The 27,285-nt window shown below is 42.4% G+C and overlaps 1 protein-coding gene across 1 annotated transcript in view; it reads right to left on the bottom strand.

Moving 5' to 3' along the window:
* The window catches only part of LOC102904284 (pyroglutamylated RF-amide peptide receptor), a 61,035-nt gene extending 35,265 nt beyond the window's left edge, over window positions 1-25,770 (bottom strand). Inside the window, 1 exon segment of the mRNA XM_006991636.4 lies at window positions 25,280-25,770. Within this exon segment, the coding sequence (XP_006991698.3) occupies window positions 25,280-25,616 (337 nt within the window). The 5' untranslated portion in view covers window positions 25,617-25,770.
* Window positions 25,771-27,285: the final 1,515 nt, after the last annotated feature.

The raw sequence follows: 27,285 nt of genomic DNA, 5'->3' as shown, positions 1-27,285 counted from the left end.
GGAAATATAAACCAAAACTACTTTGAGATTCCATCTTACACAGTCACAATGGCCAAGATCAATAAAACAAATGACAGCTCATCCTGGCAAGGATGTGGAGTAAAGGGGACACTCATCCGTTGCTGATGAGAATGCAAACTTAAACAACAAATATGGAAATCACTATAGTGGGTGATCAGTAAGCTGGGAATCTACATACTTTAAGATCCAGCTATACCACTCTTGGGCATATACCCAAAGGACTCAACTTCCTATTATAGAAACACTTGCCCAACCATATTCATTACTGATCTACTCATAATAACCTACAATTTGAAACTGACTAGATATCCATCAACAGATGAATGGATAAAGAAAATGTGATGCATTCACACAATGGAATATTACTCAGCTGTTAAAAAATGAAATTTGCATATAAATGGATGGATCCAGAAAAAAGTCACCCTGAGTGAAGTAACCCAAAACCAAAAGACAAACATGGTATGTGTTAGTTTTTACGTATAGCTATTAGCCATTAAGCCATTGATAACTAGACTACAATCCATACAACCACAGGGATTAGGTATAGAGTAAGTGACTGGAGAGTGGATTGGCTCACACTAGGAAAGAGAAATAGCTATGCATAGACAGGGAGAGGGGACTGGAATGGGAAGATCAAATGGGGAGGGGTAGGTAAAAGGGGGTTATGGAGGGAATTCAGGGAGTGACAACTAAAACTAAGGACCATTTGTGGCCTTATATGGAAACCTAATACAGTGGAAGCTTCCTAAAATACATACATATATGAAGGTGATCTAAACTGAATCACCAAATAGTAGAGGAGACTGAGTCCCAACTAGATGTCTCTTGTCAACAAATCAAGCCTCCAATTCTGGGAATGGATTACATCTAATCAATTGGTTGTCCAAAAGGGCCACGTGGGCACCCCCAAACAACCTAGACTATTGCCTAGACTATAGGTTTCCATAAGGCCCTATTGCTGAAGACAACACCTACACAACTCATTGATGCTGGGGATGCTGTGAATGTGTTGCTCTGATTGACTGATAAGTAAAATGCTAATTGGCCAGTAGCCAGGCAGGAAGTATAGTATAGGCAGGATAAGCAAAGAGTAGAATTCTGGGAACAGGAAGGCTGAGTCAGGAGTCACCAGCCAGAGACAGAGGAAGCAAGATGTGAAAGTACTGGTAAGCCACAAGCCATGTGGCAACTTATAGATTGATAGAAATGGGTTAATTTAAGATATAAGAATTGAATAGCAAGAAGCCTGAGCCATTAGGCCAAACAGTTTAAATAATATAAGTGTCTGTGTGTTTATTTGGGTCTGAGTGGTTGTGGGCCCGGGTGGGTCTGGAGATAACTCCAGCTACACACTGATGGAGAAGTTGAACCAATGTCTACTGTCTTAGCTAGGGTTTGTATTACTGTGAAGAGACACTATGACCATGGCAACTCTTATCAAGGAAAACATTTTACTGAGACTGGCTTACAGTTTCAAAGATTTAATCCAGTATCATCATAATGAGGAATGTGGTGGCATGCAGGCAGACAAGGTGCTGAAGAAGGCGCTGGGAGTTCAACATCCGGATTGGCAGGCAGCAGGAAGGGAACTTGCTTGAGCTTCTGAGACCTCAAAGCCCACCCTCAAGTGACTCACCTCCTCCAACAAAGCCACACCTACTCCAAGGCCACACCTCCTAATAGTGCCACTCCCTATGGGCCTATGAGAGTCATTTTCTTTCAAACTAAGACACCTACTAGGGCCTTCATTCCTACTGACTTGTTTTCATGGTATTGGAAGATACTCTGCATGCAACCAAAGGAGAAAGGTAAACAGCAATCCAGATACAAACTTTAATCTATAATGGTGACCTGTCTGCAAGATGTGCTAGTGCACTAATGTGGCACAAAGCTTGTAGGACTAACAAACCAATATCTTATTTGATTAAGGCTCGCTCCATGTGATAGAATCCACATACAACGATGCTGTGTGAACAAGAACTTGAAACTAGATAAGTGAGGGACCTGGGAGAAAACTAAATACTCCTGTTCTGCTAAACAGAATGTAGCAGCAAACAACCCCTAATAACAATCTGCTGTATTTGTAGATCAGTGTATTGTTCAGCTGTCATCGGGGATGTTTCCTCCTTTAGTAGACAGAAACAGAGACCCACAGCTGGACAAGGTATAGGAACTAAGAGACCTTGGAATAAATGGGATATCTCAGTCATTTCCCTCCACTAGCAGTTCAGAGAACCCTGCGTGAGATGATGTAGAAAAACTGTAAGCACCATGGGTGATGGAGAACACCAAGTGAACAGGGCCTTCTAAACACATCAGGACTAATACACACATAAACTCACAGAGACTGTGGCAGCATGCACCGAGCCTGCATGGCTCTGCACCAGATGAGGTCCCAGCACTGAGAGCAATAATAGGCATAAGCCCACATCCCTAACTCAGAAGTTATCTCCAATTGATAACCACTCACAAATTAAAAATTAGTTTTCTCCAAGGGAGTATCACTGGATTTTGTAGAGTCTAACTACACAAACCAGGCTCCATGCCTACTAGAGCCAACACAGAACAAACTCAATGGTATTTTTAGAGGTTCCTTGTCTCATAATGCTTTGTTTAGGCATTTCATTTTCTTTTATCTTTCTTTCCTTTCTTACCATACAGGTGTTTGCTTATACATTATGTTCCATATTTTGTGTTTTTAGGGGACTTCTGTGCACGCCAATGTGTGTGTCTCTGCATCTGTGTGTGTGTGTTTGTGTTGGCTTTGTTTCCTGTTTTTTTGTTTTGTCCTATTCAAGGTTGTTTGTTTTAACTCATTTTTATTATTACTATAATTTATTTAGATGCTTGTTTGTTTTCTAATGAGAGAAAGTAAGGATGTGGAGTTTGAAATGGTTAATCATCTGTCTGTGCAGGGGTGTAAACTGAGACTCTTCAAGTGCTGGTCTTGGTAGCACATGGTGCCCTCTAGTGTTACAGTTGAGGTCCAAGCATGGGATCTTAGGACCTTGAGCCCAAGAGACTACAGCTCTTAGTTGGAGCTAGAAACTGAGATTGCAGCTGTTAGTAACCCTTGGTGCTGAGGCTTGCCTGCATGTCTAGGTGTTGAGACTCCTGGGCTCCTGATAGCAGTCTATATCACAGTTCTCAGCGACATGCCTGAGCTGCTTGACCTGGAGACTTGACAACATTCTACCCCTTCATCTAGCTTTTACATTCATTCTATCTCCTCTTCCATGATGTCCCCTGAACCTTGCAGAGAGTGACAGAGATGCCTCACTCATGGCTAAGTATTCAGCAATCACTTATTTTATTAAAGCTATACAGGATAGCCTCGAGAGGGCCTGGAACCTTTTCCAATGAGCCCTAACTGTCTCTGCTCTAAGGTATTTATAGAAATGCCAAGGGATGGAACGAAAGACACCCCCCCCCAGGCACAGCTTTGGCTTTACTTAACAGGTCTGCATAGAGGATGATTAGGACCATGGGCCTGAGTGCAGCTGTCTGAGATGGTCCACACTTGGCTGTGCCGGAGTGGGGGGGTCTTTTGCTCCACCCCTTGGCGTTTCTATAAATACCTTAGGACAGAAACAGTTAGGGCACTTTGACAAGTTATGAATCTCTTTAGCTGTCACTGTCCACTGCAATAAGAAGCTTCTCTGACCAAAATTGGCAGCAGCCCTCATCTATGAGCATAAAGCTAATTATTTAGAAGGCAACCTGACAAACTTATCATGCCCATTTTGCAGCAATGGCTTCCAAAGTGGGGCCTATGACCTCTTAGCTATGGGATTTTGACCAGGTTTTTTAGCACCAGACATGAAATATCTCCTTTGCATCAGCCTTGCTTCCAATTAGAAAGTGGTTTATTACCCTATAAGGTTTGTCACTATTGCCCAGTGTAGCATGCAGGGACCACAACTGAGTCATACTAGTGGTGATAGTCATCTTATACAGCACTTTCTGCCAATATGGGGGCTAATCAGTGTGGGAGCCCATTTTCAGGTTCCTAGTGGCTTTACTTAGCAGGTCTGCATAGAGGATGATTAGGACCATGGGCCTGAGTACAGCTGTCTGAGATGGTCCACACTTGGTCCACACAGCTGTCTGAGATGGTGCCGGAGTGGGGGGTCTTTTGCTCCACCCCTTGGCGTTTCTATAAATACCTTAGGGCAGAGACAGCTAGGGCTCGTTGGAAAAGGTTCCAGGCCCTCTCGAGGCTATCCTGTATTTTCTATCTGTTTATCTCCACAATCTAAATCATTCTATTTAATATTTCCTGCTGCTCTCACTCAAGAAAACTCTGGGGAACTGTGGGGTTGGTGGGTAGATGCCCCCACAAATCAAAAAGGATAAAAATTCCAGCTCAGTTCCAGTTCGACCTCTCTGTGTCCTGGAACCTGGGTATGTGATGTCTTCAACAACGGAGTCTTACTGCCTGGTTCTGGTGGGCAACCAACAGCAGAGTCAATTACCTGTAATATTTGTAGAACCTCAGGAGCCTCATTCAATAAATTTATCACTAGTATCCTTGATCTTTGTTTTTGTTTGCCTCATTATTTTCCTTTTAAACACTACCTGCATGCTATATATCTAATACTCATACTGTGTTTCTTTTTTTCCATTCCACCCTTGAGTTCTTTCTTAGAATATTCTTTTATGCTTGGTATATTCCCAATACACAATAAGCAATATGTATATTTATAGCTCAAGGAGTCTCATACCTAAATTCAAACACTAAGTTAAGGACAGTTGTACTGGAAGACCAAAGTACCTTGATATTACTGACAGCAGAATAAGGGGGAAACTGTGACATTATTAAGAGTTGGGTCCCTATACCTGATAGCTCCAGACCCATCCATGTCTTCTGTTCTCCAAGAGCTGCATACTCAAATTGATGTTAGTGTCTTGCCTTATGATGTAGTGGCTTTTACCATCACTCTACTTTTCAGTGATCTCATGGTAGACTATATCTTGATACTTTGGACAATAATCTTAACATTGGGTACAAAAATCTGTTACATAATATATAGCTGATATGGTTTGATGTCCTGAGTAAGGAAATCTTGTCTTCCAAATTTGATTGAATGATGATCCATCCACCGATTCCCAGATCCTCAGACATTCTTGTGCCCCACTTAGACCAAGCAAGTTGAGACTTTCAATCCCTGGATACGCAGAGTCAATCCTCAATCCTCAGAAACGTGGAGAACATATAGAAAATGGATTGTCATCTGCATCTTGTCTCACTGAGCACTGTCTTACACCAGGAACCTTGAAACCTTGTGTTGCCATGGTAAATGGCTCTACGCCTTATCGTTTACTCAAGGAATGTGCTTTGACCTTCAGAAGTAGTTTTGTAACTCTTTTTGTTAAAAAAAAAAAAGAAAGAGAAAAAAGAAGAAAGGAAGGAGAAAGGAAGGAAGGAAGGAAGGAAGGAAGGAAGGAAGGAAGAAAGGAAGGAAGGAAGAAAGGAAGGAAGGAAAGCCTCCTGCAAAATATGTATATAGCTGTGTAGAACAGAGGAGAAAAATAAATAATTAGAACTTAGAAATAATTAAAACTAGCAAGAATTAGAGCTGTAAAGAAGAATTAAGGAGAATGACCCTCGGATTGTGCATGAGTACTTTTCCCTCAACATAAATAGAAACTTATTTCTAAAGACCCTCAAATAAAATGTCAGAAGTTTTGCTATGCTGTGGACCTTTTCCTTGAACTCTGTTTTGTAGCTTTTGAAGCTGGTCTCCATAGACTACATTACCAAAGTCCATAAATAACCACTGTTAATACACTTAAGTATAACTGCCCATTGAGAAGCCCACAACCATGCTCTTGAGGGTGTTCTATTCTTTTCCTGAGAGTCTCTCTATTAATCACCCCATGCTTAAATCTATGCTAAACTTTATTCTTAATAAACTCCAAATCTGCTTCATGTTAACTTATCCTGAAATTCCTTTTTGTGGTCAAGTGAAGAAGCAGCTTTAACTGACTGGAGGTCCATAAAGGCTAAGGGAAGTCCTGCAGGGTGCTGGCAGCAGTTCTGGGCAGTGTCTCCTGCTGGACCACCACCAACACAACTAATTTGCTACAGTCAACTGCATTTGCTAATTCCCTCTAGGGGTTTAATTAGGAGCATGGTATACGTACAAATGGAGTGCTTGCCAGCTTTACATCACTCAAACTGTTAGAGTCTAATAGATACCTAAGATAATTAACAGGTAAAGATAAAGGGTTGTTTGAGCTCATTTTGAAGCTTGCAGCCCATGAAGAATTGCCCCCCTTGACTTTGGAGCAAGGCAGCTTGTTAGTGGGGATATATTATAGGACAAATCTAATTACCTCGTGCCAAGAAATTAACTACAGAGTAAGAAGGGGCTGAGCTCTCACTATCCCTTCTAGGTCACACTCTCAGTGGCCTAAGACCTTCCCCTAGCTCCCATTTCAGAAAGGTTCTAATATCTCCCAACAATTACAACACAAGGACCAAACCTTTCACACATGCCCAGAGTTTTGGAGGATATTTGAAGTTCAAATCATAGCAAATATGTAGCAATATGTATTTATAGTTAAAAGTTTACATGACTATGCTCTTTGATGCTTTCTGTTTTTAGATACTTCAGTTTTTTAAATGACTAATGCTCGCCAAAAGACTTCCTACCTCATTAACAGATTTTTAACTCCTAGCTCTAAATTCCTTGATCCAGATTACTATTGCCTCTATCGGAATATCTTCAGAAGAGTACACTCTGACAATATCTCTTGAACGCCAATCTGAGCACCTGCATAAAGGCTATGGAATGGTGAAAAAAAAAAAAACACTGTTTCTTTAATTATAATTATGAGAAATGGTAAGTCTCTAAAAACAAAGCTGTAACTTGTCCCCTCTGAATCTCATGTTCAAGTTCACATTGATCAAGAAGTAGTCAGGAGGTGGAGCAAATCTGACTATAGCATGTAGAAGTGGGGCCTTCTGAGACGGTTACAATTCCATAAAATCATTAGGGTGAAACCTCCATGACTGACTAGAGATAGCTTGAGGGAGAGAGATCACAGAATACACAGACACACACACACACACACACACACACACACACACACACACACACACCCTGACCCTTGTAATGTCATATCCTACCTCATCTGGAGAATTTATGAGAAAGAACACCATTTCCAAATGTAGGTCCTCGGGCCTCCAGGATAGTGAGTTAAATAAGATGCTTTTTTGTTACAGTCTCAGGCATTTAATTGTATCAATGAACAGTGGACAAATGGACCAGAGTAAAGTGTTCCATACATTTACGTTGAAGACATGTTTACCCATTTTTAGGCATTCAGTGTGAAAAAATTCTTCAGAGATTCATGTGTCTGGTTATGTGGTCTGCAGCTCCTGGCACTGTTCTAGGAGGTTGTGGAATTTGGGGAATGTGAGGCCTAATTGGAGGACAAAGCCTACTAGAGTATGCCTAGAAGGCTGTAGCCCAGCCCCTGGACTCTCTACTTCATGATATGCATAGATGTGAACAAGCTATTCTGCACATTCCAACTGCATCACCAATCCCCATCCTCCCTTGATAGGATAGAATGAAACTGTGAATCCAAGCCAGCCTTTCCCCCTTAATTTGCTTATTTGTCACAGTACTCTGAAAGTTAACTAGTAGACCTACTTAATTTTAGTCATCTAAAAGTCAGTCAGTCATCAACAAGTCAAATAAATAGACATGCTATGTATTAAATTTTGTACCAGTTCCGGACATAATGATGTGGAACAGTAGATATTAATAGCAAAAGTCCTAATTCCTACACTAACCACGCTGTGGTACAGTATAGAAGCAGAAGAAATACACAGCCACATTGATTTGCCAAGAGAAAGCACCTAGTGCTCACTTATATACTGGAAAAAATAATCTATCCTATGGTCTTCAGAAGCAAAGTGAAACATGTGTTCTGAACTTGACCATGCACATTCAGGGAATTGGGATGAAATGCAGATGGTGTCTGAGGCTGTGTTTTTTAACAATGTTCTAGGTGAAGATGGCTCCAAAGCTCCTGACCCATGAAACCAACTTCATGTAATAAGGAAAAATGTTTGGTATACTTAATACTTCTTATTTGCTCCTAGAAAACATCTTCTAAGCCCAAGTGTTTTTGTAACCAAAGTAACTGGACCACAAATTAGTGTTATGGCCCCTTAACCACCTATGTGTTCTGATGGAGGCAAGATGGATTCATCAAGAAGGCGACTTCCTGTCCTTAGTCTTTTCTCCTTTGAGTCCCACCCCAAACGCTTGTTCCTGTTTCAGATTCTCTGATGAGGATAAATCCAATTCTTCTCTGAGAGAAAGAGCAGAAGGAGGTATATAGAACTGTGTTGTACAAACTCCCACCTGTGCTCCAGCCATCCTCTGGCCTTAACCTTCAGAGCAGCCAGGCACTTCTGATAGGCACTACTGGGAGCTGTAAACACGGTTTAGATAAGTATTAATGCTTGCCATGAGGTTCTGTTATATTGGTGTTAAGACCACAGCTGTCATTTTAAGGAAATAAGAGAGAGCTTATTCTGGAGCCATTTTGAGTAACTATATGGCCCAGAAACACAGACTTGGGCTGCACCAAATTCCATGTTACAACATGGAAGCAGTTTCATGAAGTTTTTATAGTTTTAAGAACAAAGAAAGTAGCCGGGTGGTGGTGGCGCACGCCTTTAATCCCAGTACTTGAGAGGTAGAGGCAGGTGGATCTCTGTGAGTTTGAGGCCAGCCTGGTCTCCAAAGTGAGTTCCAGGAAAGGCGCAAAGCTACACAGAGAAACCCTGTCTCGAAAAACCAAAAAGAAAAAAGAAAAGAAAAAAGAAAGTTTTTTAAAAAAGAACAAAGACAGTCACATATCAAGGCAATTTTTTTGGTTGTGAGCCTAGCCTTTAACGGCTGAGCCATCTCTTCAGCCCTCAAGGCAATTTAAAATACATTGATATATGCATCAGAGAGGCAGTTTCAGCAAGATGGGGGAAGTTTTTTAATAGGTACAAACATGCTATCTGAGCTTTTGGTATGATGGAAGTCCATGTTCTGCTGAGTTAAAAGACTCTAAGTGGTTTTAATCTACCAGTCACAAAATGTTGGTTCAGACACAGAGGTAGACAGGGAACGGCTGGACATAACTGTGAGGAATTTTTACTTACTTGGGTCATTAGAGATATGAAGACCCACCTTAAATCTGGGCCACACCTTCTGGTGGTAGCCTACATAAAGTACATTGGAGAAGGAAGCTTCTGCCTTTTGCCTGTTTGCCCTCATCCTCACTGGCAAGTTCATATATCCTGCTGCTGAGACATTCCTTCATTGGTAATAGAGCTGACTTCTTCAGGATTCCAACACGCATGAGGACCCCATTGTGGACTGAACAACTATTGGGTTCTTGGACTTTCCATTGGAAGACAGCCATTATTGGACTATCTGGTCCACAACCTATAAGCCACTCTAATAAATCCTATTGATGTGTGATGTCTTTTAATTTTATCAGTCTGTTCCTCTAGGGAACTCTGATACAGCTATCAAATGCAGCCACACTGATTTGCTTATAAAATAGGACAGAGCATTCCAGCAAGGGCCATTTCAGTGGTTTCAAGGCAGAGAACCAGGTTTCCAACCCAGGAAATGGGAAGCCACACTTGTCCTGATCTGACTCTGAAAGCTTGGAGGCTCTGCAGAGAGTCGCTGGGACTGCATATGGGTTGAAGAGCCAAAGAAGCTGGAGTCTCATGTCAGGAGGGAGCAGCGGGAACAGCCACAGTCACTCAGAGCACAGAAGCTTGCTGACTCACACTGCCTTCTCATTTACCCTTAGGCATCAAGGCAGCTTGTTCATTTTAGAGTCTCTCTCCTATTCAGAATGGGTCTGGTCTCTACTGTAGTGTGTAGCCATTCCAGCTTTGGTCTGGAAGTTCCAACTGCCACTGAGGCTTCCGTAACTGTCACGCCTACAAGGCCTGGCTGAGAGAGGGCCCTGAAGACCCGAGATCGGGATGCACCACCCTCTCTTGTTTGCTGGACCCTAGACGCTAGAACTAGACCAAGGAGAGTTCTCCAGAGAACACCGCCGGACTGTGCTGCGTCTTTCCCAGACCCTGCGACCTACCTATCCCTTCATTTGTAAGTTACACCACTAAATAACTATCCCTTTTAACTACGTGGAGTGGCCTTAATAATTTCACCAATACTCTACCCTACATGTCAATCCTTGGGAAATTTCTTCCCTTACCAGAGACAGACTTGAGTGAAGCTTTATTCGTTCCATCAAGTTGAAAACTCAATTCAACCATCGCCGATTCATCTTCCTTGACAACAAAGAAGAAAAGTAATGAGGCTTCAATAGGAGATGAATTCATAAAGATGTAGAGAACAACCATGGGTACAATGGTACCAAGAGGACTTGAGAAAATGGCAAATAAAATATATTAATGTATGTGATACCTGAACTTTATGCTAACTGCCTGTATTAAGAAGTGCCTAGAAGATTATCAGAACATACTCTGGTGATCTTTAAGAGCCTTTCTAGAGAAGATTATTTCAGAGGCTGCATGGAACCTGATGTGGGAAGTACCATTCCACAAGCTGGGGGCCAGGATGTGGAAACAGAACAGCCACAGTATGAGCAGTCCCTCTCTCTTCATTCTGGCCACCATGAAGTCAGCTGGGCTGCTCTGGGCTGCTTTGAGCTGCCAATGTTCTCTCTCCAAGGTAAGCCAAAAGCTCTGAAACCATGAAGCTAAGTAAAGCCTTTCCCTTTGAACTGTCTCCTTTGGGTATTTGCTCGCAGCAGTGACAGAGTCTAATATGTGGTCAGTTGTCCTAGGTTCCTTCCTCCCTCTGTCCTTAACTCAAGGACATGCTTGATGATGATTTCCTGAACCAGGTGGGTGGAGTAAGTGATGCCGAATGGCAGGAAAGCAGGAAGAGATATTTCAATGCATGAAGCTGAGGATGGAGAAAATAAAAGTAAAGAGAAGGATAAAGGAGAAAATGAAAAAAGTCCATACTACAGTGGAGGGAAGAAATCCCTCCAGGAAGTCCAAATGATGGCCCGATGAACTCATTCATTCAAGGGGATTCAAATGGAATGGGAAGCAGAGCTACCATCGAGGGTGGGGGAACCTTGAGGTCCTCACTACAAACACACCAGGGCCTTAGTCTATGCTAATTATATTGGAAGCCTGAAAAGACACAAGAGCCTTGCAAAGTGAAGCTGTGGGGTGACACTGAGTGTGGCAGAGAAGGCTTAGATATATTCATTTGGAGAAGAGGTTTTTAAGGTTTTGGTGAGCCACTGATCTGAGGGGCCTGTGCTGCTACCTGAGGCCATAGTGACATCCAGGCATGAGCTGCTGCTGACAGCCATGTCTGGGTCTCTGTGCCTGCTGCAGTTGAGGTCTATGATAATGTCCATGGTCCGTGTTATCACAGGCAGTCATAGGAACCATGCACGTTGAAATCCAAGGGCTGTGCTGAGCCAGCCCCACCCTTCACTGGTCCTGAGATGGCTGGCCTTGCCTCTTGCTGGACACTGCAGCAGGAGAGCTGGCCATGGCCCTCATGGGAGAACTGGCCCCCTTCATTCAGGAGAGATGACCCCACCTTATACTACAGGCATGGGCAAGTTGGCCCTGATAGCATGAGCCTAGGAGAACTGTCTCTGCACCTCACCTGAGGAGGACAGTTCCAGTAGCCTGAACGGACCAGCTCAGCTACTACCCAGACCCACATTCTGGGCCTTGGGTTGGCCCACTCTAACATCTACCCCATCTATGACCTGCTGGAGTGCATGAAGGGACTGGTCCTGTGGAACCATACCTGCAGGATCTCCATGACTCAGGGCAAGAGCAAGATATCTGAGAGGAGTTTTGGTGAGGGTCTAATGATGCTGTTGTGCCAGAAGTTAAAGGCCTTGAACCAGACCAATGATTCATGACAATAACATTTTCAGGTGGGGCTAACACACTGCAGCTCCCAGTGCCACTAGGAAAAATGAAGAGGTGTTGGAGAGATGGGAAAGACAGAGGAGCGAAGTGAGGTGGGGTTTTTGTTTGTTTTGTTTCATTTTTAATTAATTTTGGGAGATGTTTCACTGCATGGGTGAGGAGCACTTATGGAGGACCTGGGAGGTGAGCAGGATTGGAGTACATGATGTGAAATTTCCAGAGAATCAATAAAAAATTATGTTATAAAAAAGATTTTGATGAGCAACTAATTGAAAGCCCTGTAAATTTCCTCTCAATAAATGATTAAACAGTAAAATTCATTTACGTAGTGTTGTTCATTGAACCACATTTAATTGGATTTTACATTGTGCTTTAGCAAATTCTTGAAGGCAAGGATTTACTCACCCCCCTGTGAATAAAAGGGAAAGCAGAAGCTAGGAAAATTAACAAGCCAGAATAAATCAAAACAGAAATTGGTGATAAAAAGCAATCACCATTAATAAGTTGTCCTTAGTTCACTCTAGAGAAGGGCAAAAGTTGCGATGATAACTGAGCCTTGGAGATGGTGAATTCCTTCTACTGAGCTTCACAGAGCTGTTGCTCTGTGTTCTACCTCAGTTTCCATGGCAGCTACCTGCTTCTTGCCTTATATTCAAAAGATAGTAGCCTCTTTCATGACTGCCACAAAATAAGCCATCCCATAAGAGCAATTACTTGAAGTAAATTGAATCTTTGTTCCTCACAACCAAATAAAGCCTGTACAGAATACAGAAAAAAAGTAGATGCAATTTCATATGCCATCACAGAAATGAATGCTGACCCCACAAAAGCTTCCAATGTGACTATAATGGAAAATGATATCCATTAATTCATTAGGACAAGGTTCTAGAGTCCATGCTAAGAACTGTTCAAAGGGCTTGTTAGACTAAACAGAACTGCTTCTGACCTTATGGTACTTATACACTGGGGGTGGAATTTAAACTAGAGAAACAAATAATCACAAGGACATAAAATTACCCAGATGTGCTATTTTTAATACTGAAAATGTAAATTTAATGTGAATTTTGAATGTGTTCACCAAATCAACCAGTACTTGCCAGCATCTTGCCAATTTATTAAACTCTGTGATTATACTATAATATAAATTTAACTGAAGGTACATCTTTCTTGGAGTTTTATTTTATCTCATTAAAAACTGATTTTTTTTAACAGTGGCCATTGCTAGTTTCCAAGGCTTTGTTACTTTACCATTAAGAAAGTCTTAGCATCTACTCATGTTTCTTCCTCTGACTCTACGGGGGAAGTCACTGCTTGAATCAGGCACATATGGATACTCAAATTAGCTTTTAATCCAATAAAATACCCACCATTAAAAATGAATCCTCTATTGTTTCTAGCTGTTGCAGCAAAGAAACTCTTAAAAATAAAGCATGTAGTATCGTATACTGATTAGCACCATAGGTACTTCTGTGCCTGTGTTAACACAGAGTTATGCAGACATGTAAATGCTGGAATCAGGGAAGCTAGTTAACAGACTCGTAATGAAGGTTTCTACGAGTATGGAAATCTTTCATTTCAGAAATGTGTTCTCTAGGTCCACAGCTAGCAGCTGACTGCAAGGGGCGGAACTTGTTCCAGACAGCTTTGCAGCCACTGATGGAGCACAGTTCACCGAGGTGAGAGAATTTTCTAGTACAGCCACTGTGGCTAAAACCTCACAATGAAGCAGATCCTTCGGGTTCAAATCCTGGCATCTGCACTTCCCTCCTGAGTGAGCATAGACCGTGTACTATATGACAAAGGACTAGCAAGCTACAGATTCCACCCTTCCCTCAGTAGATTTGGCTACCTTTCTCATAAGGAGATAGGTCTCTCAGATCTCTCAATCTACAGCAGAAATATCACTTTCTTTGTCATAAGATGGTACTGTGGAACTCCTAATCTTGGGGGGCAAGACACTGGGAAAGCCCATGTGCTCACCTCCTTGAAGTAGCTCCGTGAAAAGAACTCTGGGCTCTCCTGATAGAGGAAACCACCTGCGGCTGAGATGGTTTGTCCTTTGCTTAGGACATCTATACAATCAGTGCCTAACAGGTCATATATAGAGTTGTGGGTGATTGATACCAGAGAGACCAGTATAAGAACCCCTCATTTGAGCTGAGATGAGAGGGCTGATATGCAAAATGTGAGCAATGGTTTCTTTTATCACCCTACTTCTGAGTGGCTTATTACAGAGAACATATAATTGATAAAATGGTACATTTAAGCATCTTTTTTTTCATCTGTGAAATGAAGATAATGTATCTAGCACACGGTAAGCTGTCTGTGCAGAGCTGGCTATTCTTGTCATTCTTATTACTCCTCTGCTCTGAAGTGCGTAGGACAGCCCGTGACTGTCCAGATCGGGGAAATGCATGCATTGTGGGAAAAAGCAGTCAACACCATGGGACCAGCATCATTGCGTCACAGTGCCCCTGGACCTAGTGGTCAAAATGAGAAGACCTTACTCTCCTTTTCAGGCCATGAATCAGACAGCAAGGACATTCACAGAAAAATGATGGTGTGTGCTCATAATGAAAGGAGATTTAGTATGTTACAGGCACAGTGTTATCACAAGTGACTTGATGAATTAAAAGGCAAGGTAACACATCAATCAGATTTATGCTGATCTTGTGTGTCAACATTATCCCTACAGTCTGGGTTGACTTGGAAAGTCACATGAGCCTTGCAGGTATTAATTACCAAAGCAGTTTCAGCCTCAGCAAAGCCTTCACCACCCATTCCATTACCCTTCCCTAGGGATCTACCACTGCCTCTGTAGTAAACAAAAGCAGCACTGTGATATATTGTGTATCAAATAAAGCTTGCCTGAGGATCAGAGGACAGAGCCAGCCACTAGATTAAACAAAGAAGCCAGGCGCTGGTGACACACACCTTTAATCCCAGTACTTGGGAGTCACATGTCTCTAATCCCAGCACTAGGAAGGAAGTGAAATAGCTGGGCAGAGAAAGGTATATAAGGTGTGAGGAGACAGGAACTAAAGCTTTTTTGGCTGGAACCCTTTCGGCTAGAGGCCTTTTAGCTAGAGAGCTTTTTCAGCTGAGGACTCAGAGGTTTTCAAATAGAGGATTCCTGGAGTTAGGGAGGTGAGATGTGGCAGTGGCGTGTTCCTTTGTCTCTCTGATCTTTCAGCGTTTACTCCAGTATCAGGCTCTGGGTTTTTTTATTGTAACACCATCTAAGAAATCTGTGCAACAACTATGCTCTATTTTTTCAGTTCAAAGGACAAGTCTGGATCCTAATATTCTCAGAATAGAAGTAATGATTGTTATGTAACTATTCAATAAATTAGCACAAATTATTTATAAATTGATATGATTATAGCAATTGTTTTATACAAATATCTAATGAATATATTTAAGACAACATGACAGTTTTTTAACTTCTTGTTGTTTTATTTATTTTTCTATGTGTATGGGTGTTTTGCCTACATGTTTTTCTGTGTACTACAGTTGTGCAGTACCTAGGAAAATTGATAGAGGGTGTTGACTCCCCTAGAACTGGAGCTACTGGAGTTAGCCACCATCTGGGTGCTGGCAACTGATCCCCGTTCTTCTGGAAGTCAGTGCTCTTTCTTCAACCCCTTTGTTTGTGTTTTGAGACAGGGTCTCATCTATCCCAGGTTGGCCTTGAACTCATTATGTTGCTGAGAACCACCTTAAACTTCTAGTTCTCCTGCCCTGCCCTGTGCCCCCCCCCATGCTTGGATTATGGGTGCATACCACTATACCTGGTTTATGTGGTACTATGACTCAAAACCAGGGTCTGATCCATGCTGGACAAACATTCTACCAAATGAGCTACATCCTCTTACCCAATTTTTTTAAATTATTATTATTGGATAAAAACCTATTCTACAAATATATCAACCACTTAAAAAATAACACTGAATTTCTAACAATTAGTTATAGTTGTTACAGTAAGTGCCTTGTCCTTTTAATGCATGCCATCCTTTATTGTCACATCAATCCTTCCAAGTGTGTATGTTTTCCCAAAGGTACCAATGAAGAAACTCTATTTTAAATTTTTAAATAATTATCCTCAATGTCAAACACTGTTTTGCCAACTTATATCATTAGCAGATTCTAAATGCATTTTAGCTCCACAAGGATTTTCTTAAAATATTGACCACTTTTCATTAATATACTAAAGATTTTCATTAATTTATTTGTTTAGACAATATCTTACCCAATAACTTAGGATGTCCTCAGATTTGCAACAATCTTGCTGTCTCAGCCTCCCAAGTACTTGAATTGTAAGCATGAGCAAGATACCCAGCTTTGAAAGAGATTTGTAGGTGAAAAATGCAAACAACCCTTTAAGGTTTATCTTTCGTTTTTAATTGTGTGTGTGTGTGTGTGTGTGTGTGTGTGTGTGTGTGTGTGTGTGTGTGTGTGTGTGTATGCACAGGTACTCAGAGGCCAGAAGAGGGTGTTGGCTCCCCCAAAGCTGGAGCCACAGGTGATTGTGAGCTGCCTGACGTGGTTACTTGGCACCTCCCTCCTGCCCTCTGTGAGAATAAGTGGAGCCTAACTGAGTGATCTCTCAAGCTCCGAGGTATAACTATTACAGGCATGTTAGAATCAAGCTGGAAATACTAAAAACTGGATAGGTATTAACATTTTTGCTAAAATTCATCAAGTTATACAGCTTACATCTTTGTCATATAATTCTTCCTCTGCTTCATCTAACACTGCATGGTCAGCATCAGGTATTATAAGGCTCTTATCTGCTTTTCCTCTATTAGTGGATGATTTAAGGCCAGACATTTATTGTAGAACCTAGTTGATACAGTAACTAATAAATGGGGAATCAGAATTGTCAGTCCAGGCTCTGTGATTCCACAGTACCTATTTGTTTTCCTACACCACACTATCTTTGTTTTCTCTCAGGAGAGGTACAGACACACTATCTTTTCAGATTTCCATTATATAAATGACCTATAGCTTTGATGATATGAACAAAAACATCTTAGAAACTCAGTCAAGGGGAGAATGGACATATTGGATTTTAATTTCAGTTTTGAAAAATCACATAAAACAGGAAGCTTGTACCTATGCACTTCAGTACTAGTCATTAGGGACCTGCAGTTAAAGAGTCAACAAACGTGAGCACAACTTCTGCTGAATCTTTCTTGATACCACAGTCTGAAAGAGAACTGGCCAGAGAAGGTACCTAACTCCACCCACTGACCTACCATGATGCCTCAGCAGAGTAGGCATCAAGAAAACCATCCACCACAGAGGACATAAAGAAGTGGCTGAGAGTGATGTCCATCCCAGACCATGAGAGGTTGACAGGGGTCCATCTTGATCTCAAAAAGCCTACTTTGGGACTTAGGCTATGAAGAACATCAAAGGATCAAAGACAAGGAATCTTAGAGCCCCATCAATTGAACTCAGCCCCACAGATGTGACCAATTGTATGAAACACATTGGACTGGCCTGCACGTTGTCCTCCTCCAGAAAAACTTCTTGTTCAGCAGTCAAGCATTCCCCAGCAGGTTGGTGGCTAATGGGGTCACACATGTCTCTACTGCAGCTGTTAGCCTGGCTCGCCATACTTACCGTACCTATAGTCATTTAACCTGATGAATCCACATTCATGAAACCATATGAATCCACCAAGATTCAGGGAGTTTATCGCTTACACAGAAAGAACAAATAAAATCTACATGGTATCAGTTCTTTGTGTTTCTAGTCCCAGAGAAAGACAGCAAACCTGAAGGTCAAGATGACCAGTAACATAGTCAATGATTCACTCTGAAGTCAAGTATTCATACCATTGTACAGCCTGTACTGAGGTGGGAAGTTCTTAGGTCAAATTAATCCAAAGTAAGGAGATGGCTGGAAACAGTTACCAGCAAGAAAGGGATAGGAAACTATTTTCAGTAGTGTCTTACTCCAGGAGGTATCTCTAGAATTCTGTGAAGACTCAGGTTGGATGTGTAGTCTGTGTAGTCTGGGTGAATACATGTAAGTTGGCCATAACACCATGGCAAAGATACCCTTCCTACTCTATTCTACCCAAGTTACTCAGGTAGGAGTGAGCCCAGCATTCCCCACCATCCGTCCTCCAGCTCATCACCATCACAGGACACAGGAGTAATATCTGAAAAGAGGGTTCCACAGTTTGGGCTATAAGTTAAGGATACAAGGAAAACTTTCAAGCTTGCTACTGCTTTTCCTATGATGTGACTATAAATACTACTGACCCAGTTCTAGACATTGATGAGCTGAGATGGAAATGTTTGGGAGGAGCCTACAATGTCCTGTGCCCATTTCATACTACTATGGGTGCAGTGCAGACCAGGGCCTGGGTAGTCTTTTGAACACACAGAGCTCAATGGATCCTCCCACAATCTTGTGTAGAGAGTGATGGTAATTTTTCTAATGGTGACTAGAAAATCAACTAAAAGCAATTTCAAAAAAAAAAAAAGAGGTTGAAAAATACCCTAAGTTTTGGTGGCAAGCTCAAGAGAGTGCCCATCACAGATGGTGTCCATTTGAAAGGTGCTTGTAGGGAAAGGAGAGGTAAAAAATTGAATTTCCCTGTAGCTGATCTGAGAATTCCCCCACAATGAATGGTTCTTAATCTTGACAACACATGGAACCCTTTGAGTTTTACAAGGTAAAGATACCTAGTTCCCACCCCTAAAGATACTGAGTTAGTTGGTTTGAGTGTGAATACTGCTACCACACTTTCAAAAGTTCCAGAGATCAGGAACCATTATGATTTACAGCTAAGGTTGAGACGCATGAAGGCCCTGTAAATACCAACAGTACCAACATGGTTAAAATAAAGAAATGGTGGATACGGTGGCTTTTAATAGCACAGTCCTGCCCAGGTGTACCAGCATGGTTTTGTTTTTAATTTATTTAAGGAATAGAACTTAAAACTGCTTATAAAATTCAGAAAGTAGTATATAAAAGTAGTCTAGCAAAGATTCACGACAATTGCATTGCATGGAGCCTGTTATATCTTTATTGAAGCCCTTAATTGTTTGGAGTCTTTCAAGATGACTTTGGGATACTCAACTCAATTTCTCTCCTCCACACACTGGTGAGCATATTCCTGTATACACACACACACACACACACACACACACACACACACACACACACACACACACACACACCTGTGATGATATTGTGTTCCCCAATATATTGTGCACCCTAATAAACTTATCTGGGGTCAGAGAACAGAACAGCCACTAGATATAGAGGCCAGAAAATGGTGGCACTCACACCTTTAATGGTGGCACTCACACCTTTAATCCTAGCATTCCAGAGGTAAAGATCTGTCTGGATCTCTGTGAGTTCAAGGCCACACTGGAAGCAGCCAGGCCTGGTAACAAGAGCCTTTAATCCCAGGAAGTGATGGCAGAAAGCAAAAAGGTATATAAGGCGTGAGGACCAGGAACTAGAGTTGGTTAAGCTTTTAGGCTTTTGAGCAGCACAGTTCAGCTGAGAGGCATCCAGTCTGAGGAAACACGATCAGCTGAGGAACTGGCAAGGTGAGGAAGCTGTGGCTTGTTCTGTCTCTCTGATCTTCCAGCATTCACCCCAATACCTGGCACCAGGTTTGTTTTTATTAATAAGACCTTCCAACAATTCATGCTACACACACCACATATATATCATATCCCACTGTACCTTAAGCTATTACCTCCCTCTCTTAGACTCACCCTTGTCCCCAATCTCAACCCATCAGGCTCTGAACATTCTCTGCTGAGTCCTGATCCTTACTTTCCAGCACTGTGCACTGGGCAACCTTGACCACCACAAACCCCCATCCCCTATCTCTTCCGTGAACACTTCCTTCCCCTTCATAATAATCCACAAGAATGTTGTTTTCTTATACCCTACAGCACACCTGCAAAATCCTGAATACTTGTATGATCTGTACTGAAATGATTAAAGCTGAGACTGGGCAGAAGTACCAGATATGATGAGAGAATTCTGGATGCTGACAGGATATCTTGGTGTGAAAGCCTCTGCTGCAGATCAGGGCAAGATTCCTTCAAGGAATGATTAGCACTGAGCCCAGAGTGTGCCAGAAATGAGACCTGACAGTAGCCTCTACACAGATATGAATCATGAAACAGAGACTGTACACTGCATTAATGTATCATGCATTAATACAGAAGGGTTAAAAATAATAAGGGTATAGAAATGCAAAGGGAATGAATGGAATATAGAAGTTAATAAAAATTAGGTAAAGGTGGCTAGAAATAAAACATGACTGGTCGGGGAAGCTAAAGAATCTCTAACACAGTGTAAAGAACGATTAAAAAATTAAAGAAGTGATATGAAGAGTTTAGAGATAAGAACAGGTAAATGTGATAGTCCTAAAATAGTTACAGGACAATTCAGCCCTGGCCTCTGCCCAACAGACCAAAGGAAAGCACACAGAACATCCCAGGTCCCATTTCAGCCCACTCCAATCCTAACATCAATGTAAAGGAAATAAGCATATTGTCTAAATTAGGGTTTAGTGTTGCTGTAAAGAGACACCATGACCACATCAACTCTTATAAAGGAAACATTTAATCAAGGGTGGCTCATTTTACAGTTTCAGAGGTTCAGTCCATTATGATCATGAAGGGGAGCATGGCAGCATGCAGGCAGACATGATGCTGGGGCTGAGAGTGCTAGATCTTGCAGGCAACAGGAAGCTGACTGAATCACTGGGTGGTATTGGGCATCGGAAACCTCAAAGCCCACCTCCATAGTGACACACTTCCTCCAACAAGGCCATACCCACTCCAACAAAGCCACACCTCCTCATAATGCCACTCCCTATGAGATTGTGAGAGCCAATTACGTTCAAACTACCATATTCCACTCCCTAGCCCCCATAAGTTTGTAACAATATCATAATGCAAAATTCATTTAGTCCAACTTCAAAAGTCCCCATAGTCTTTCATAGTCTCAACAATGTTTTAAAATCCAAAGTTCAAAGTCTCTTCTGAGATTCAAGCAGTCTCTGAACTGTAATCACCTGCAAAAATCAAAATCTAAAAGCAGATCACATACTTCCAGCATATAATGTCACAGGATGTACATTACCATTGCAAAACACAGGGAAGGGAGCATAGCACCAAAAAATAAATAAATAAATAAATAAATAAATAAATAAATAAATAAATAAATAAATAAACTGAACCAAAGCAAGACAAAAAAACCAAACCAGCTGCGCAATCTCTGTGTCTGATGTCAAAACTTTCTCCACATCTCCAACTTTATTCAGCTTTGTTGACTGCAACACATACACTGTTGAAGGTACCCAGAGCAGCTAGCTCCAAGAATTCCTAGGGAGGGGATGAGTGAGCCAAAGACAACAGCAAAGGAAGTAGGTTGATAAAGAGAATTGCACACCCCTCACCTTCTGCCAAACAGTAAATGGAACTGCTGCAAATCAGGCATATGACGTAAGGAATGAAATTCAAGCAAATAAACTCAATACATACATTGACTCAGCTGTCACCAAAAGACACACAATGTCTTTGCTTAGTGATGTGGTAGAAGAGGTAGCCTGGTGTTTTCATTTCCTTGGCTCTCCATTTTGCAGGCCTAATTTGTAGCTGTTGATTTTTTTGGTATAAGTACTCTCACTAGGGATAATTTTAAGCCCACAAGAAGACATCTTTACACAATCTCTGGGTAGAGCTGTTGGGTACCCCAGACTCCAAAGGTCAGAGCAAGGTGAATGTGAGCTGAGAGCTACTGTCTGGACTTGGGCTGACACAGGCAATTCTAGTAGTGCTTCAGGAGAGTCTGTATGTAGGCATGTCTGAGAACAGCTGCTTACATGGATGCTTACTAAAGTTCCAGTGGCATGTGCATCACCCTAGGATCGTGGTAAGACACTTAGTAAGAGCTGCGGTCTCCAGGAAATGAGATGTGCTGATCTTTATCAACTTGACACAAGCTGAAGCTGTCTGGGAGGAGGAAACCCCGGTTGAGAACATGCTTCCATCAGATTGCCTGCAGGCCAGTCTGTGAGACATTTTCTTGATTGAACTGATGTGAGGGATAGACCGTGGGGCAGTGCCATCCTGGGGAAGTTGTTCTTAGGCCATATAAGCAAGTAGAGAGCAAAACTACAAGTAAACTAACAGTAGTGCTCTATGCCTTCTGTTTTCAGTTCTTTCCTCCAAGCTCTCTTGCCTTGAGTTCTTGTCCTGACTTCCTTTGGTGGTGGATTGTGACTCAGATGTGTAAGACAAATAAAGCCTTTCCTCCCCAAGTTGCTTTGGTCATGGTGTTTTATCCCAGCAATGGGAAGCAAGCGAGGAGAGGAAAGGGTAAACCAGAAGGACAGGCAGTCATGCGCAGACTACTGCTGTCAAAAATGCTTAGAAAAGAGTCTTAGAAAATTTGTAACTTGTGTTACAAATTATAACTTAAGACCAAGGCTATACAGGTGCTTTATTTTACCCAAATGCATACTGCTCCTTAAATCTGAGTTAGATGCCAGTACCATGAAAATCTATGTTCACGGCTTTTCTTGGAAAAGAAATAGAAATAGTGATTACTGAAGAAAATGTGACAACCCTGCCCACACCTCTGGAGGGGGCTATATTGCCCTTCTAGGAGGGAGCCTCCCTTCTGCTGCTGTCCATCCCACTTCATTCCTGGAGGCATTTGAGAGGCATTTATGTTTGAGGCATTTATATAACATATTTCCCTCTCCAGTCACAGTAGCCTTCTTTTCTCATTTCCTACAGTTTTCCACATATCGGCTGTGTATTCCTGAAATGCCTTACACAGTGTCCTTAAAACATCAGACCTTTCTCTCCCCAGACTGTGGACTGACCATGTTCCTACAGCATAGCCCATTCTCCTGTGTGGAAAACAATTGGAATCATTCTTCAAGACCCAGCTCAAACAACACAGCCCAGGAAAGCCTTCCCAACTCTACTGCACACTGGATCATCTCTGAAACAGTAAATACTATCTTAGCTCACTTGGGTTATATTCTATTCTCTGAGGCCCCACAAGGGTCTAGATAAGCTTTATTTGTTTTTATGTTCTCAAGGAAAAATAATTTGCCATATAATATACTCAATCACATTATCAGATAAATAAATTAAGAATTAATTTTTGGCTCTTATTAGCTTTGATTGTCTTTTGTTAATTATCAGAGGAATTTTGCAATGCTATGCTAATCTATAATATGCAAGTTACATCTCTTTCATATCCTTGACCAGTCCTTCTGTAGGCCATTTCTTCTCCTCTCAAGTTCTGTTGTTCGTCACTCAATATATGGAATATTATTTATTCCGTAAGTCTTGTCCTAGATAAATAAGGAGAGGCCACTTATAATTAAACAGTTCTTAATAACTTGTATTTCCATGACATGGCCACTTCATTGTTTTGCTTCTGCTTTTTGAGACAGAGTTTCACCATGCCACTGAGGCTGGCCAGAAACACAAAATCATGCTGCCTCTCTCGACCTCCCTCAATGCAGGGATTAGAGGAGCGTGCCACCATACCTGGGATAATCATCCTTTCCAAACCACTTTTGCTAACATACTTTATTCTTACAGAATCCCTATAAAATATAAGAGCAACATATGATCTTCGGTTAGTATTTAGAAGCTAAAGTGATATATTTTCCCCAGAGTAGGAAGAAAGGGAAGCAGAAAGCTTGAGAGAAGCCTCAGCTGTGCCTGCCTGCGACCTCTTAGGGAACATCTGCAACCTTCCTGAGCATCATCCCTCAACAGGACTTGGAGTAGAAGATATGCCGCACTCTACTCGCAGACTTCTCCAAACTTTAACGTGTTATTTAAAAACTGGAGGCCGGGCGGTGGTGGCACACGCCTTTAATCCCAGTACTCGGGAGGCAGAGGCAGGAGGATCTCTGTGAGTTCTAGGCCAGCCTGGGCTACAGAGCAAGTTCCAGGAAAGGCACAAAGCTACACAGAGAAATCCTGTCTCGAAAAACCAAAAAAAAAAAAAAAAAAAAAAAAATGGAGCCCAGACATGTTCAGTGAGCCCATGTTAGAGCCCAAGTAGTAACTCTGGTCCTTCAATAGTCGGCAAAGATCCTGCTGCTTGTGCTCACTGTCACAATAGAACAAGTGTGTTCCTAAATATGTGTGTGAACAGGAAAAGCAGTAACTATAACTTCTCCTCAAAAAACATATTTGATGCTTTTTAGAAAATACATCATAGGTGAAATGACGGTCAGCAATTTAGTATCCTTATCCCAAACAAGAAATGTAACTCAAACTCCTGAAAAACAGCAATGCTAAAGGTATTCTCTGGTGATCCCCTGGTGGTTGGTAAGGTGAGATAAGAACAGCCTCCCTGTGTTTAAAGAAATTAGCCTAGGGGCAGAAATGGCAGAATGTGAAGACATAAAGATCCATTCTCATGCATTTACAGCCACTTTCTAAGAATTTCAACCGCTCATGGAAGCAATGTAGAATTAGGACCTCCTGTCCAATGCCCTGGAAGCATCGGGGGAGAACATTGCTAAAGGTCTTTAGAGACCCAGGAACTCAGTGTCCTATGGTCTTTCTGTCCCAACCACAGCGGCTCCTTTTTCTTGACTCCTCCTGTCTTTATGGTTTCTGTGCCGTTTCTACCCCTTGTTCCATTGGAGGGCAATTTCACCCGCCCTTTAGAAGGGGACGTGTTTACTGTTCCCTCTCCCTTTACAAATCCGTAAATACAAATACTAGAAAGAACTAAGCCAAGACATTTTTTTTCTGCAGTGCATATTTGTTGTGAACGGTTTTAAGTCTGTGTATTAGCGAATGCATGTAAGAAGCTGCCTGAAAGTCACATAAGTAACTGGAAAGAAGCCTGGAAGTTGGGGGGAAGGAAAGAAAAAGAAAAGTACCTTCGGGATTTTTTATTATTTGAAAGATTATTCTAAAATTGTAATGGTTTATTTTAAACAGTGTGTGTGTGTGTGTGTGTGTGTGTGTGTGTGTGTGTGTGTGTGTGTAAAACCTTGTAATTATGAGGAGGAGCTGAAACGAGTGAAGAATCACCCCTGCCCTGGACTGTACTTAAATCTTACGCAAACAATATATCTATGGGACAAGAAGGGATGTTGGCCCCAACATAAGGCGCAAAGAAAATAAAACAAAGAAACAAATGCCTCCTCAGCAAGTAAGCCCCTCAGGGAAGTTCTTTGAATTCGGGGAATCTCCTGATGAAAAAACAAAAGGCAACCAGAAAGGACAGCAAGGACCTCCTTACCCCCAAGCCAGGTGTCCGAGACGTTCTGGAGCATGGTGACAGGGATGCAGAAGAAGACGATGAGTAGGTCGCTGAGCGCCAGGGAGCAGATGAAGATGTTGGTGACGGTGCGCATGGCTTTGCTGCGGGTCACCACGTAGACCACCAGGGCGTTGCCAAAGAGTGCCAGGGTGAAGATGAGCAGGCCGGTGAGCAGGAGGGCCAGCCTGGCGCGTGCCGGCAGCTGCGGGGTGAGCACCAGTGGCCGCAGCCCATAGCGCGCGATGAACTGTGCACGAGTCAGGTTGTGCAGCCGCAGCAGCGCCGAGAGCTGCTCCGCGGTCAAGTTCCACGGCATGCTGGGCTCCACAACCGCGGCGTCCGCGCGCGTGGGGTGGCCAGGGCCGGGGAGGCGCCGGAGAGAAGCGGCACCGCGGTGCGAGCCGCGCGAGGGAAGCTGGTGATGACCAAGGCAAAGTCAGTGCCGCCAGCCAAACTGTTTGCAGTTCTAAGAAAGTTCCCAGCCAGGCTCTGAGGTCCACCGAAACTGCAGAAACCTCACAGAGCCACAGGAGGCGCGGAGCCTCTTGCTCCCCAGTTTTCTAGACCCTAGCGGAGCTGAACCCCGCCCCTCCGCATACTCCACAGTCCCTGGCGGGCTGTCTCCTGAGCAAATGCACCCAGTATCCAGCATCCTTCCTTGTCAAGAGCCATCCAGCGCCCTGCTACTGAGGTTATGAGAAGCTCCTTGGTTCTCCTCTTGTGCAATTACGTATGGGTCTCTACTGCCTGTGGCAAAATAGGGTTAAGTATTTTCTTCATTGAAATAATAATTACAGAAGAGAAGTTGCAGTCATAAAAAGAGGGTCTCATTCATACACTCAGTTTTCTCTGTCATGTCTCAACTTTGTATAACACAGTACAAACCCAGACATTTTGAGTTTACAGTAAAACCCCAGAAACTTAATGTAAAACAATTGGGCGGTCTCCAGCACTGGCCTATTACTGATAAAACTATAAAAAAAACACAAACTGGTTTTTGTATGGATATAGCTTGTACTTCTATTATGGGAAGCACCAAGAAGTTTGTCAAGTCTGTCATGTTGTCCGGGCTAGTTTTTGTTGTTGTTGTGTTCTTTTATTTTGTTTTGTTTTATCAGCTTGAAACAAGGTAGAGTTATCAGAGATGAGGAAACCACCGTTGAGAAAACGCTTCCATCTGTTGGCCTACACTCAAATCTTGGGAGTATTGCCTTGATTAATGACGGATGTGGGAGGGCCCAGCTCTCTGTGGGCAGTGCCACCACAGGCAGCTAATTCTGCATAGTTTAAGAAAGAAGGCTGAGCAAGCCATGACAGAGCAAACCAGTAAGCAGTACTCCTCCATGACCGTGTATCAGTTCCTGCCTTCAGGCTCCTGTCCTGGTTTCCTTCAGTGATGGAGTGTGACCTGAGAGCTGTAAGCTGTATAAACCCCTCTTCCCAAGTTGCTTCTGGTTGTGATGTTTTTATATATTTTGGGGGTGATCGGTACCAGTGAAATCGGGAGTCACCACTTGGAGTTCTTAGCTTCACAGAAAGAATTAAAGAAGAGACTCAAAAGGAATCTTGGATACTCTGGAAGTTTAAAAGAAAAGGTTTAATTTACTGTAACACACATACCCTCCCAATCACACCTTAGCACCACTTAAGAAATGGCCCAAAGTTGAGGAAGGATGCAACCTATTTTTGCCATGAAAACCTAGAGATCTAGTTCCTAAGCTTTTCAGAAGAAGGGGTTGGTGTCTGGTGGAGTTCTAGTCCTGACTGTCACACAAAGCCTCCAGACACGATGCTCATATGGAAGACAAGGAACTGGGGCTCCCTGCAAGCATTGCTGACTAGGGAACCAAGGGCGTTTCTGACAGTGCTGCTTTGGCGTCCATGCACTAATCTGCCGATCTGGTTTCCATGTCCTGCCCTTGCTCCTCTCCCCTGGGACCCTTACGGCCATTTAAGAAATTGAAGTGTTGATTTATCTGGTTTTT

The sequence above is a fragment of the Peromyscus maniculatus genome, chromosome 3 (assembly GCF_049852395.1).
Source record: "Peromyscus maniculatus bairdii isolate BWxNUB_F1_BW_parent chromosome 3, HU_Pman_BW_mat_3.1, whole genome shotgun sequence".
Taxonomy (NCBI): Eukaryota; Metazoa; Chordata; class Mammalia; order Rodentia; family Cricetidae; genus Peromyscus; species Peromyscus maniculatus.
The sequence above is the reverse complement of the archived record's forward strand: the minus strand, read 5'-3'. Positions and strand labels throughout refer to the sequence as shown.